Raw genomic sequence first — 15,252 nt, forward strand, 5'->3', positions numbered from 1 at the left:
GACAGATGGAAATGCCTGGAAACAAAATAGCACGATAAGCACCAAATAAAGCATGTGCTGAAAAGCTTGTTCCAAAAGCTTAGAAAAAGTACAGTACGCATTTGTTGTCTTTACTGTTAGAAAATCAGGGCATATTTTACAGAAAAGCAGCTGATTAAAGCATTGCCTTACACATGTAAGCCTACACAGCACTGTTAGAGGTGCAGGATTTGCATTTTGGGTACTATAATATACCATCACCCTACTGATTCAGGTGTGAAATATTTAATTACTAGTTCCCAATAACCTTTTGTTCTAATAGAGGAGGCAGATAGACATAGGATGTATTTTGCTAGTAATGGTTTCTGGTCTATTTTTCACATGCTGTGAATTTAGCCTATAGTCATTATTAGAACAGTAAGGTAATGTATGTATGTATATTTGTATAGCGCTCCTTGAGGGCAAATCACTGTACAAACAAACTATCACAACAAGGTAATAAAAACAAAATATTATTTACACCTCTAAATTTTAAGCCATTTTCATTTCATCTTGACACTGCATAGAAAAAGTGTTCATTGTGTAATGCTTGGTGTATGTGATTTCAGCTTTTTATTGCCATGAAACAGCAACATCCAGTATGGCTAGATCTATTAACATGGTTTTGAATGATATATAAACATCACTATGATTCATTTATTCAGGGAGCACAGGATATACGGTTGCAAAAGACTTGATGATGTGTCAGAAAATATGAATATTTTCCACGATTTGTATACTTAAAGGAGAAGGAAAGCTACCGAGGCAGTTTATTGCCAATAGATTAGCCACAATGGTGCAAGCTATTCTCCACAATATTTTACCGTACATCTCTAGAAGCTCTCTCTCTGTTGTTTAGGATAGCAGCTGCCATATTAGCTTGGTGTGACATCACATCCTGTCTAAGTCTCTCCCTGCTCACTCGTAGCTCCAGGCTCAGATTAGAGCAGGGAGGGGAGGGGGGGGAAGGGAGGGAGGGAAAAAAGGGAGGGGAGAGGAGCAAACTGAGCATGCTCATGCCCAGACCCTGGAGGTTTAAGATGAAAACAGGAAGTCTGATACAGAAGCCCATGTGTACATAATAGAAGGAAAGACATGCTGTGTTTCTTTTTTAGGACTTTGAGCAGCATTACTTTGAGTGTTTACTAGTGTATTTATATAGACCTTTCTGATAAAGCTTACTTAATTTTAGCCTTTCCATCTTGTTTAACACTGGTTCTAAATACAAAAACACACATTAAACAGTAAAAAACGGAATTCAGTCAAAATAGATAGTGGTATGCAATGTCCGTCAAGGAAAAGGTTAAAAGGGGAATGAAAGGCTTGGAAAAGAAAATCTGCAAAACAGACTCCACGGGCCACTTTTGCAATTTACGTTGACTTTAAAAACATAGAAGTTTTTAAGACAACTCTTTCTAAAATGCTGTTTTCTCCCCATTCCAGCACCTGCAGCAATCAGGAATAGGGAGAACTGCTTATGCAGAAGGCCTCCCCAATTGAGGGATAGTGTAGACACAGTGCAGTGATGTGACATCTCCAACAGTCAGAACAAGATCTACTATACTCCCAATTTGGAAAATCCCGCACAGGTCACTAAGGGTGTCACAGCAGTGGGTTAATGTGGCCATAGACATAACAATTACGATCATTCTTGGAAAAGATCTTTCCAAGAAAGATCGTTCGTTTCAGTACACACGTGTAGAGCTGAATCGTCAGATATACAGCTAGAAACAATAGAATTCTACCTGTATCTGACGATTCAGCACTAACAATGGCCGATGTTTGTGTGTCTTTAAAGGCACCCGATCAAAATTTTCCGTCCAGCCCGATCGACGGCTCTTTTCTCCATCATACACGCTCCGAATATCATACGGAAATTTGTTTTGTGCGATATTATCTGTGGGTCTATGGCCACCTTTAGTATTGGGGATACTAATTGGTCCATCCAGATCAAAGCACAATACCATGGTAAGCAGGAGAACAGAAGGCACTCTATGCAAAGAAAACATTTAAAGCTGTTTTGCCCTGTCAGAAGTCTGTCAACTCAGTCTGTAAACTGAGCAAACATCAAACAAAATGTAGATATGAAGTTTAGTATAAAAAGACAAAATAAACTTAAAGGACAAGGAAAGCCTAATATCCTATATAATAAAGTTCAAGTGTCTCTGCGTCCAGTCCCTGTGTCCGTGGAATTGCGCTACTGCGCATGTGCCCCAGCAGTAGCCCGCCTCCTGAAAGCTCTGCCAATCACATGTTCGGACACATACCGCATACCCTATCATCTGCCCTATCGTCCAGTGGCATCGTAGATGACATTCCCCGGTCCCTGGCTGGACCACGTGGTGTGCGTGCTGCTGGTAACCAGGGAAGCGAGCGGCGGAGGCACAGGATGCCGGGGGTGGGGGGAACCGGAGCTGACAGCGGTTGCCTTCCTGGGACACAGACACAGGTAGGCACAATGAAGTTTTCTTTGCGCGGCGGCTTTCAGGCAGGCTCAGTACATTCCCCGGTCCCTGGCTGGACCACGTGGTGTGTGCGCTGCGGGTAACCAGGGAAGCGAGCGGCGGAGGCACAGGATGCCGGGGGTGGGGGGAACCGGAGCTGACATCGGTTGCCTTCCTGGGACACAGACACATGTAGGCACAATGAAGCTTTCTTTGCGCGGCGGCTTTCAGGCAGGCTCAGTGGTGACGCTGGAAAAGAATGTAACCTGGTATGCGACTGCTGAGCGCTCCCCACACACACACACAGCAAGTGAAGCCGATGAGTAGCACAGCTGTGTATAAGGGAGACGCTGATGGCTGTGTCACAGGAGATGCCGCTCTCCAGTGGATTTTGCATTTGACAAAACCCAGGTGCTGTTTGATGAGCCACTTGAACTTCACTGCTACATACAAGGTGGTGGAAAAGAGCTATAAAAATTCTTCTTTGGGATACAACTGGAAGTTGATAGATGTATTTCCAGCCTTCTTAACTACTTCTCTGTTGTTAGGACATGATCACCTCAGCAGCTGCTGAAAGCTAACTAATTCCAGAGATCAAATAAGACAAGAAAGAATGTATTTGGTTGGTTTAAACTATGAAGGAATTGGTGCATAGAACTCCCCCTGAGTGTTTAATGCTGATATGAAAGTTTGCTGAAGGAGGAATAAAGGGCTGGGCTGTTTCTGGTGTTTCCTTCTCTGTGGAAGATCCTTTATTGTCTCTTCATCCTATATCCTAAGTGTCTCTGCATCCAGTCCCTGTGTCCGTGGGATTGCGCAACTGCGCATGTGCCCCACGGACCTCTAGCGCCCGTTAATTTAACGGGCTTAATGTCTAGTATAATAATAATATATATGCTGTCTCATATGAAAAGCCTAACTACAATACCTTATAAAGCGCTCTTGAATTACCTGAAATCATATCCATTTTTATGTAGAATAAACTTGTTTCAAAAAATATTTCCAGCTACTTCAATCGCAGTCACCAATAAAGCTGCGCTCTGGACCAAGAGCAAGACTTTGATTCTGCGCAGTTGAATCTAGAAGGGATGTGGAGCAGCCGGTAGAAGGCGCTTTCTCATGTACATGTCAATAGCTATTGGCAGTCTGATCGAGAGCAAGTATCCCGTTTCACAGTCTGCGGGCAGAGCTATATTTCTGAATGCGCGCAAACAGCGCATCCGCCATATTTGTGAAGACTGCATTACAGCTGCAGCGAAAAACGTTTAAACTGCCAAGTAACGGAACAAAGCTCTACTAAGCAAAAATAAATTTAGTGACTAAGCATATATGTCAGTCCTTGAACTGACAAAACAAACAAAATCAGCAGTCTCCTCATTCAAAGCACGAAATGGCAGTTCACAAACTAGGAGTCCATAACATTTATTTGTATTTGTAAGACAGCACTTTGCATTGCAATTGATCTGGGTATACACAACACTTGCACAAACCTAAAAGCAATATATATATATATATATATATATATATATATATATATATATATATATATATATATATATATATATATATATATATATATATATATTATATATATACATATACATATACATATATATATATATATATATATATATATATATAATCCAGTAAATGGACCCGCACTCGTTCATATTTAGTGAAATAAATGTGTCTTTATTCACAGGTTCATTTCCATTTACTGGATTGTATTATCAAACTTTGACCAACGCACCACCATAGACTGAATTATATCCGGAAGGAGTGCGTTCACTGTACCGACAGAATATATATATATATATATATATATATATATATATATATATATATAAATAACCTTTACAGGAACCGTTCAGTGTAAAAATAAAAACTGGGTAAATAGATAGGCTGTACGAAATAAAAAATGTTTCTAATATAGTTAGTTAGCCAAAAATGGAATCTATAAAGGCTGGAGTGACTGGATGTCTAACATAACAGAACCCAAATTCCTGCTTTTCAGCTCTTTGTAAAATGTATAATGAAGCAATAGAATTCTTAATGAATCAGATAAAATTGAGCATAGGACTGGCCAGATATGGGATGACTTTGACGTAGTTGGCCAGCTTAAATATATTGCAATATATGGACAAACAATCCCTGTTTTGTTTAAAGGGTAAGGCATTTTTCAGTAGCAGTAGCACAAAATGTCGCTGTCTTAAATATATTGATAATGGGTTGAGTGCAGAGGACTCTTGTATTTGTCTATATGTATTTTGTGGTCACAGCCTCATTGCACCCCCGCCTAATGGTTTTAAAAAATAGTGGTGAGCACAACTTTCCCTTGTTTGTTATAGTTTATACAGGAGCAGTGACCAGCTCCATGTTGTAGCTCCCACCCTTCCCAACTATAGTCAGGTGATCCCACTGGTGTCTAATAAAAGGGCAGCCAAGTATGGAGGTTTACTTTGAAAGCAGCAAGTTAAGTTGCAGGTAAAACCATGTCCCTTTGTAAAATGTATAATGAAGCAATAGAATTCTTAATGAATCAGATAAAATTGAGCATAGGACTGGCCAGATATGGGATGACTTTGACGTAGTTGGCCAGCTTAAATATATTGCAATATATGGACAAACAATCCCTGTTTTGTTTAAAGGGTAAGGCATTTTTCAGTAGCAGTAGCACAAAATGTCGCTGTCTTAAATATATTGATAATGGGTTGAGTGCAGAGGACTCTTGTATTTGACTATTTGTATATATATATATATATATATATATATATATATATATATATATATATATATATATATATATATATATATATATATATATATAATCCAATAAATGGACCCACACTCGTTCATATTTAGTGAAATAAATGTGTCTTTATTCACAGGTTCATTTCCATTTACTGGATTGTATTATCAAACTTTGACCAACGCACCACCATCGACTGAATTATATCCAGAAGGAGTGCGTTCACTGTACCGACATATATATATATATATATATATATATATATATATATATATATATATATATATATATATATATATATATAAATAACCTTTACAGGAACCGTTCAGTGTAAAAATAAAAACTGGGTAAATAGATAGGCTGTACGAAATAAAAAATGTTTCTAATATAGTTAGTTAGCCAAAAATGTAATCTATAAAGGCTGGAGTGACTGGATGTCTAACATAACAGAACCCAAATTCCTGCTTTTCAGCTCTCTAACTCTGAGTAAGTCAGTAACTTTAAGGGGGGCACATGGGACATAACTGTTTAGTGAGTTTGCAATTGATCCTTAGCATGCAGGTTAGATTCAAAAGCAAACAGTTATATCCCATGTGGCCCCCCTAAAGTCACTTATTGGTTACCGTCTGGTAGAGCTGACAAGCAGGAATTAGTGTTCTGATTATTATGTTAGACATTCAGTCGCTCCAGTCTTTATACATTACACTTTTGCCTAACTATATTAGAAACAACTTTTTATTTTGTCTATTTACCCAGTTTTTATGCTGAACTGTTCCTTTAACTTAATAGATCAAAACCTTTGACTTACAGTACATAGAAACTACTAAGAATTTGATAAAAATACAAATTTAGTCAATACTGAACTTTTTGGCATATGCAAAGTATCTCCCCAACCAAGTGTCAAATCTGTGTGGCCAGCACACCTGATATCTACCAGCAGATTCACAAAAGAATTGATATATCTTACACTGAAATCTGTAGCAAAACCATTTGTGGCAAAGATATCCCTGTACAGTGGTATGTTATTCTGTTGTAACTATAATTAGGTTAATCACTGGCACGCAAAAGAATAAAATATGCAGTAGGTTGAACATAAATTAGACTTATACTTTTAGTTTAAAGAGGGTGGTCACCTTATAGTAAACTAGCAATATAGCATATAAAGCAGTACGCGTTTTCAAATTCTTCTCTATGCTTATAGCGAATTATGTTGTTTTAAGAGGAAGAATGTGAAAACCAGCACACTGTTTGCAAACAATCTTCAATTTTTGTCTATTTTTATATAATTGAATTTTATTTTCTGCAAATCCCACGTATGCTGCTACATGCTTGATTCACCATTTTAAAATTAAGAAAATCTAGTTTTACAATCTGTCCATGCTGGAGAGAGTTTGAATAGAGAGAAATACTTCAGAAGCTGGAAAAAAAATATACACTATGTTTAAAGTTAAACAGGAGTTGTTGCAGATGTGAAAAAAAGAATACCATACTAATGAAGGTAAAGTACGTGAATACTTTTCAACTGACAGATTCAGATTGGCGTCAGATGATTTAGGATTAAAGAAATTTGTCTCCCATAGAAGGTGAAGTTATGAGGGTCCAGAAACCTGCCTGTTTTTGAAAATGCATTTACTCTGAGGCACAATTTTGACAAGAATTTAAATGTTTGTAGAGTTCAGAACCCATTTAAGCTTAGCATATAGTTATCTTACCTTTTTGAACTGTTTTTCAGAACCCTCAAATGTCTGGCTGTCTGTGGCTTTAAAGGCAGTCTCCCCTCCTGGGCCTGACACAAAAGAAATCAAAAAACATACTTTATCTTGCTTTATGCCTGCATAGCGCAAAACTCAAGAAAAGATAACAGGTCTTTAAAGAAGAACTAAAAAGTAACTAAAGAAGTACGGCAGAAATGTTATACATTTTGTTTTGGGGTTCTATACCAGCCCAAGGCAACCACAGCCCTTTAGCAGGGAAGATATGTGCCTCCAAAGATGCCCCAGTAGCTCCTCATCTTGTTCTCTGCTGATTCACTGCACATGCTCTGTACTAATGTCAGTTACTGACCGACTCAAAATATACAGTGATCATAGAATATAAATGTCACAATATAAGGCTGATTAGTAATTAATACATGGCAGCACAGAAACCAGTGTAATTAGCATCAGAATTTAATAATCAGCCCTGAAGCATCATCTTATATTACAGGTCAACCTCATTTTCTGCTTGATAATTTGCAAGGACCCCTAATCTTAGTTTCTCAACAGCTGCTCAGAGGCCACTGAGCATGAGAGTGTCTCAGCCACTTTCCAAGATGGTGACTCCCTGTGACAAGTCTGAAGTACTGGATAATTGCTGCTATTACGAAGTTGAAACTTTAGGCTGATGCTATAGGTTTATTTTATAAAATATGGCATTTTAAGCCACATTCATTTTTAGGGTTTAGTTCTCCTTTAACTGTCAAAATGATGCTGTTTAGCTGAAAGGGGAGTGTTTTTGAATTTGTGGAGCAAAATGGCATACAAATGTATGAAACAAAAATGGCATCAAAAGCAGACAAGAAATACATGGAATGATATTTAGATTTAGGCTTCCTTTCCATATACAGGGCCATACTATAAATTATTGACATTTGAAGAGGTTAACTCTCATTTTCCCACAGACTATAATAGTACTGAAGTAACTTAGAAGGCTGTATAATGGATGTTATAACTGATGTTTTAGCTTGTCAATAATGGCAACAGACAGGGCATTTACACACCTAAAAACAGAAGTAGATCAGAAGGTCCTATGACTTCACTAACCAAATTGTGACCTGTGAAAAATCAGCAAAAAAAAAAAAAAAAGGGGAACAATAATATTGTGAAATGTGAAAACATGTTATTAAGCACTGGAAAGGAAACCTATTGTATCTGTGATATCATTTTGTAAAGATGAAAGACACAACATACTGCTAAGCATTAACTATGAACCTCATTTATATCAAAACTTAACAACAACATTACCCTCCTCTGACATGACAATTTAATTTATTCATGAAACGTATAAGTAGAGTGTGGAAATGGTTTAAGTAAATAAAACACTGCTGTGATATCATATTATATGAGTTAATACACATAGTATAATACACTATAGCTCCTACAGAATAGCAGGAATAATCAACCCTCGGTGCTCCAGGTGTTGAGCAAATACATCTTCCAGTATCCCTCTGCCAAGTCATCTGATGGAGGAATGCTGGGAATTGTAGTTCCACAACATCTGGGATGATAAAAGTTTACTATACATGAGCTACAGTATTCTCCTTTGTGTATTTCCAGCTGTTCAAATTTCCTTACCTGTGGAGAACCATCCCTTTAATAAACTAAAGCTTTCTCCCAGCTTCTCAAAGTCTGGTAGAAGCTTGGATAACTCCTCAGCATCAGGAAGGGCTTTACTTAATTTTTCTGTGAACAAGAAAGACTTTTTTTAACATTTCAAGCAAACAGAAAAAACAATGCTCACAAACCTTAACTGAAAAAAAAAAATTAAAAACTCTGTTTTACTAATATAGTCAAGGTCTAGTCATAAAAAAATTTTTCTCAAACAGAAACAGTGCTAACCAATTGGGGAAAATGACGAATAAGTTTAATTTTACAAAGTGTTTTTCCATAGTAGTTACATGGAAAAGATTTCTGCAGATTCATTAAGTCCCCATAGATGTGTACCTTGTTAAAATGAATGCAATGTTCATTCTTTTTGGGACAAAGCAGTAGGTTCAGAATTGCTGAACTGTAACAAGCTATACACATAAAATGTATTTGACAGAATAAATCATCTGAATCAATTCTGACAAATAACCATATTTTTAAAGTTAAGTGTTTATAAATAATTGAAAATTCTAGCTGATATGTTATGGTCTGTACTAACCAAAATCAATGTGTTGATCCAACTCCCAAATAAAGTCAGGCACTATCCACTTGTATTCACTAAGATCAGGGAACATATCCTTCCATTGATCAAAGGTCTAAAATTAAAAACAAAAAGAATTGTTACTGTAAACTACTAGAAGATACCCTGGAAAAAGAAGTTTTAAAAGTATACCAGAATGTTATCTCGGTGTAAACAAGCAATGAACTATGAACATTTTGAACTATTCCTTATACTTTGCATTCTGCTCATGTTTAAAAATATAAACAAAGAGTATTCCATCAATAAGAATTTAGCAACCATAGTTATTTTCTTCAAATGAAGTTAATAACAGGAAAACATTTCTAATTTCTAATAAGAATGACAAATTTTAGGAGATGGTTTGCAAACACATGTACCTTTTTTGCGGTGTATCCACCACCAACAGCAGATCCTAGCAGAAGATAACGCAGTTTTAATAATCGGGATGCCAACCTTGCTACCCAAAAGTTACGTTTAGCGTGGAATCCATAGCTCACAGGGAAAAGCCTGCTTTTCCGTGGTGGGAGGCGAGAGAGAGAGGAGTACCATTGTGCTGATATTCTTGGTAAAGGCCTGTGGATCTTCAAGCTTGAAAAATGGGAATGGCAACTTCTCTGAAAATGTAGGTTATGTACAGGTATTTTGGTATCATTTACAGAATGCTTCTTTACCAGCCCTCGGCAAACAATGCTGTAATTGTTAAAAGAAAAAATTAACAATGCATTCCATCTAGTTGTAAAAATGTCATGCATGAGAATTAAAACACGCAAAGTAAGACCAACTGTTTTGTACCGATGATATTCAAGTAGGGATGACATTTTCCTATGGACTATAGCAAAGCTCAATGATATACCAAGAGGGAGGTATACTTAGCATTAAATGAGCTTTCTTTCAGCACTGCTTAGTCCATACTGGCAGACAAATCAGCTGTCCACCGAGAAACCCTCTCTTTCCCATATGCAGCCTGTTAGGTTGTGAGATAAAGAGGGCTTCTCAGTGAACTGTTGGTTTATTTTTATTGTGTTCACAGGAATCAGGAAGAAAAATTTGACTTTAGTTTCAAATTCAGATTTTGAACGTTTAGTATAAGAAATAACATAAGACTGTATAACCTTCCTAGCCAAAAGAGGCAAAAGGGATATTCAGCCAAAGCCCTATTCATTGAAATACTATGGCACACTCTTTATATATATAGAATGTGAATATAGAATAGAATGTGGCACTGCTTGGAATACATTAAAAGGGAGCAACCCCATTGCTTTTATTTTTCACAAAAAAGAAAAAAAAAACACATTTCTGGAGCTCTGACCCTTTGTGAGGTGGTGCTAAAAAAAAGTATAAAGTGTAAGAGTTATAATGACACAAATATGGCTTCTAACTTTTTTCCCTGAAAGACTGTTACATAATATTTTAATTCAGACACAAAATAACTTGGTTATAAACACCTAACCAATAAGCACAGCGCGGCTAATTTACTAATACAGCGGCTAAATTAAACCAGTGCAGCTACCCACAGCCACCAATCAATTTTACTCATCAGATCAGCTATTTGGTTGGGTCATTCACCTTCCAAACATTTTTTTCAGTTAAGCTGGTTTTCAGACTGTTCACGAGAAATAAAGACTTTTTTCAATAATTTTCCATCTTTTATTTCTACGTCATTTCCAAAATTGAAGTTTAATGTTCCAGTCTCGGTCTGGCAGTTCAGTAATCCAGGTGCAGATTCTGAACCGTTACAATTGGCATACTTTAGTTTATACATCCGAGTTGGTGACCACCCCCACCCCCCTCACACAGCTGCTTTAGAAAGACATAAGGTGAAAAATTAAACTTAATTTTTTTCATTATTCGTAAAACGGTCACAAATAGAAAAAAGGAAGTAATTGGAAAAAGTCTTTATTTTTAGTGATCTATCTGAAAACAACTTTTCAGATAGATCAACAAGTTTGAAGGAGAACAACCCCTTTACATGAGCCATGCCGTGTTGTGGAATATGGAAGAAGGCTGTGCAACTGTGTAACCCTATTCCTAGTGACCCCAAACTTCACACAATCCTGAGCTATTTCTCAGGATTATTATTCTAAAAAGACAGACACCACATATTCCACAGCCCTGATCAGACAAAGCCCCTGGTATATATCTTAGAAAATGCCCATGCTTAGTTTTTGCTAGCCTTTAATTGTGTCGTCTCATCCTCCCTCTTACTGCGCAGCTTTAGCTGCTCCTTTAGTCCCAATGAGGTGTGTCTGTGTTCTGTACAAGGACAATGACAGGAGAACCAACAACACAGTTCAGGGATGAAGCTAAAGCTTGCCAAGCGCTTCACAAATCCTATGACTGCAGCAGCTACTTGCCATTTGCTAGGGAGCCAAGCCACACACAGTGTACCCATGTGTTCCAGACAGAATGAAAGAGCAATGATGCCAATATGAAAGGTTAAAATAATGAACTGGAACGCATTGTCGGGGGGGACAATGGCAACTCACCAGGCAGCCCGCAACATTTTGGGCGACGGGGATTAACCCCCGTATTTCCCTCACATACAGATCCCGCAAAGCTGACAGGCAAGGGCACGTATGGAACTGACAACAGATACACTTCCGGGTAAGGAAAGGACTACTGATCTAGAAGGCTCGGTCGGAACAACTACCGCACCTATAGTTCCGGATAGGAAAGGTTCCGCATTTGCTGCACAAAATACATAAAATAGCCCCTAGCGTATTAACCAGGTTACAAATGTAAGATCGCATAATACTTGTCACTTTGTGAACCTTCTATACGTATGACCAGGTGGTATTCAAGGCAGCCAGAAACTCAGCCTTCAGCCCAAAACTCCCATTCTGGTTTCTCTCTCACTTAAACTTTGTGGTGCCGCATACCTCCCAACTGTCCCTTTTTCGGAGGGACAGTCCCTCTTTTGACAGCTCAAACGCAGCCCCTCTTTTCTCTGCACTGAACAGCCAGAAAAAGAAACAAAGTTTCTCACTTAATTGGCTTTTAGCAGAGAGCCCAGAACACCTAACAGGTGCAAATAAGATACTTTGTAACAATTTTGAGACACAAAAACACAGTTTAGATAAGGAGAAATATTTCCAAACTTTCATAACCTGCCAAATTTTGTAAAACAAACATGGTAATTAGGGGGTGTGGCCACAGAAAGGTGTGTGGTCAAAAAATTGCTGTGGTACGTGCGGGAAAAAAAATTTTGTCCCTCTTTTTACTTCCAAAATGTTGGGAGGTGCCTTAACTTAGCCTCAAAGTTTTAGAACTTATGGGTTAGTCTCCTAGAAATTGCTGACAAATTTTTATTATGGCATGGACATGTTATTGCTTTCTGCAATACAACCTCCATGGGTTCCTTTATTCACATACTTAGTGCCTACTGCCTAGGGTTGCCACCTTTTCTGGAAAAAAATAACGGCCTTCCTATATATTTGTGTTTTTTCGCTATTAATAACATTGGGATCAACCATCATTTTTACCGGCCAGGTGGAAACCTTACTTCCAATACAGTATATTTATGTTTTTTCCCTATTAATAACATTGTGAACAACCAACATTTTTACTGGCCAGACTGGTAAAATACCGGACAGTTGGCAACCCTGCCAGTGCCTTATTGAGTTGTGAATAGAGTTGCCACCCGGCCGGTATTTTACCGGCCTAGCCGGCCGGGGGCGGTATTACAAATTTACCGGCAATACAATTGCCGGTAATTTGTAATACCCTTTAAAAAAAGCCCCTGGCCTGCCCCCAATTCGAAAATAACTTACCTTTTTTCCAGCGATGTGCGATGTTGCTCCGCCCCTTTTGCGGCACGCCGCGTGGCTCCGCACCCTTTTAGCATCACGGACTGCCCCCTTTTGGTGCCCGCCCCCCACTGGCCGGTAAAAAATTTTAATAAAGGTGGCAACCCCATACCTCCCAACATTTTGGAAGTAAAAAGAGGGACAAATTTTTTTTCCCACACGTAGCGCAGCAATTTTTTTGACCACACCCCTTTCTGTGGCCAAACTAATTACCATGTTCGTTTTACAAAATTTGGCAGGTTATGAAAGTTTGAAAATATTTCTCCTTATCTAAACTGTGTTTTTGTGTCTCAAAATTGTTACAAAGTATCTTATTTGCACCTGTTAGGTGTTCTGGGCTCTCTGCTAAAAGCCAATTAAGTGAGAAACTTTGTTTCTTTTTCTGGCTGTTCAGTGCAGAGAAAAGAGGGACTTTCCAGTACAAATGAGGGACTGCGGGTTGAGCTGTCAAAAGAGGGACTGTCCCTCCGAAAAAGGGACAGTTGGGAGGTATGCAACCCTAGTTGTGACTAGTCATGTGCATGTAGGGTTGCCACCTGGCTGGTATTTTACCGACATGGCCGGTAAAAATTATGGTTGATCCCAATGTTATTAATAGTGAAAAATTACAAATATAATGGAAGGCCGGTATTTTTTTCCAGAAAAAGTGCCAACTCTATGTGCAGGTCAGGAAATACTCAACCCAAGATCAACCCTAACCCACAAAACCCACACCTGGCCCTTACCCACAAAATGTTGCAATTGAAGTACCCACATCCAACCCGTACCCATGTTGTCTTGTTCCATATTGTACTTCTGTGCACACCTTTGGTTAAAAAAAAAGAAACTTTTGTAAATAGGGGAGCTGTGCCAATGAGGTGAGTTGAAAAACTTGTCTGAGGTGGCAGCACCCAGTAGGTTACCAAAAAGATGCTCTTAGTAACTTTTTAAACCAGAAATGTAACTTTTATATTGCCAGAGAGTGTAATTGCTTTCTCCACACTAGTGGTGTGGCCCCCTAGACATGCGGCCATGCAGGAAAGTTAATCATTGAGGGGGGCAGCGTTGCAGGAGACGCCTGCCTTAGAAATGCCACTGAGTGTAGGCGTGTACTTCCTTTGACTTTTTTGGGGGTGTGGGATCAGTGTTTTTCAATGGTGAGTAGGGATGTAGCGAACGTCGGAAAAAAAGTTCGCGAACATATTCGCGAACTTGCGCAAAAATGCGAGCGGTTCGCGAACGGTTCGCGAACCCCATAGACTTCAATGGGAAGGCGAACTTTAACATCTAGAAAAGACATTTCTGGCCAGAAAAATGATTTTAAAGTTGTTTAAAGGGTGCAACGACCTGGACAGTGGCATGCCAGAGGGGGATCAAGGGCAAAAATGTATCTGAAAAATCTGCCTGTGTGTGCTTGGAAGAGATAGTGTAGGGGGAGAGCTGTTAGTGATTTCAGGGACACCAGTCCCACTCCCCAACACTGCTAGACTAATAGCACTGGGCTCTTATAGTAGTAGTAGTAGTAGTAGTAGTAAAACAACAAAAAAATAAATAAAAGCAGTCCTTACAAGGACTACTGTTATTGCAGCAGTCAGCAGATGAGATCAGAAGCAGGACAGCTGCCCACTGCAGCTACATACAGAGCACTGCAGTAGAAGGTAGATTACTAGCCAGCAAAGCTACCTAAGCTTAAATGTCCCTCAAACCCCTGCAGACTTCTGTCCCTCCAATAACAGAGCAGTATCAAAACGATTACTAGCCAGCAAACTTTCAACTGTCCCTGAAATCACTAACAGGCAGCAGCTCTCTCCCTACACTATCTCTTCAGCACACACAGGCAGAGTGAAAAAACGCTGCAGGGCTTCGGTTTTTATAGGGAAGGGGAGTGGTCCAGGGGAGAGCTTCCTGATTGGCTGCCATGTACCTGCTGGTCTGGGGTGAGAGGGCAAAAAAAAGCGCCAACAATGGCGAACCCAAAATGGCGAACGTCGCGCGACGTTCGCGAACTTCCGGCGAGCGCGAACACCCGATGTTCGCGCGAACAAGTTCGCCGGCGAACAGTTCGCGACATCTCTAATGGTGAGGGTAATCTTTAATTAGAGTTCAAATTACAGGGGTGGGGGTAGTGGCTGGGCTGTTATTGCAGGTGACCTAGTGATCGAGGGTTGAATCAGGGTTGTGTCTGTTAACAATCTAGGTATGTAAAATTTGATTTTGACACAACTGTTTAGGTTCAAAATTGTGCTGGTGGCTTTTGGATGCCCTCCTGGGGCTATGAGTCAATTAGCAAAATCAGTAAATATATATTGTACTTGAGTGAGACAATCAATAC

At 39.0% G+C, this 15,252-nt stretch overlaps 2 protein-coding genes across 8 annotated transcripts in view; one reads left to right on the top strand and one right to left on the bottom strand.

The window, feature by feature from the left end:
• Positions 1-11,779, bottom strand: part of opa1.S (optic atrophy 1 (autosomal dominant) S homeolog) — a 61,452-nt gene extending 49,673 nt beyond the window's left edge. For 2 of the 5 annotated variants that reach the window (XM_018265674.2, XM_018265671.2), the window contains exons 1-6: positions 11,622-11,779; positions 9,513-9,825; positions 9,115-9,211; positions 8,544-8,651; positions 7,970-8,023; positions 6,924-6,997 (exon numbers count right to left, since the gene is read on the bottom strand). In XM_018265674.2, the coding sequence (XP_018121163.1) occupies positions 6,924-6,997; positions 7,970-8,023; positions 8,544-8,651; positions 9,115-9,211; positions 9,513-9,825; positions 11,622-11,638 (663 nt within the window). In that variant the 5' untranslated portion in view covers positions 11,639-11,779. Of the gene's footprint in view, positions 1-6,923; positions 6,998-7,969; positions 8,024-8,543; positions 8,652-9,114; positions 9,214-9,512; positions 9,826-11,621 lie in introns of those variants that run through there. The other 3 variants (XM_018265675.2, XM_018265673.2, XM_018265676.2) reach the window with 2 other exon arrangements.
• A 3,226-nt stretch (positions 11,780-15,005) lies between these two features.
• atp13a4.S (ATPase type 13A4 S homeolog) overlaps positions 15,006-15,252 on the top strand; it is a 63,750-nt gene continuing 63,503 nt past the window's right edge. For all 3 annotated transcript variants that reach the window (XM_018264465.2, XM_018264466.2, XM_018264467.2), the window contains exon 1: positions 15,006-15,117. The gene's annotated coding sequence lies outside the window, so the exon portion shown is untranslated. The remainder of the gene's footprint in view (positions 15,118-15,252) is intronic.

Source organism: Xenopus laevis, chromosome 5S, assembly GCF_017654675.1.
Source record: "Xenopus laevis strain J_2021 chromosome 5S, Xenopus_laevis_v10.1, whole genome shotgun sequence".
Taxonomy (NCBI): Eukaryota; Metazoa; Chordata; class Amphibia; order Anura; family Pipidae; genus Xenopus; species Xenopus laevis.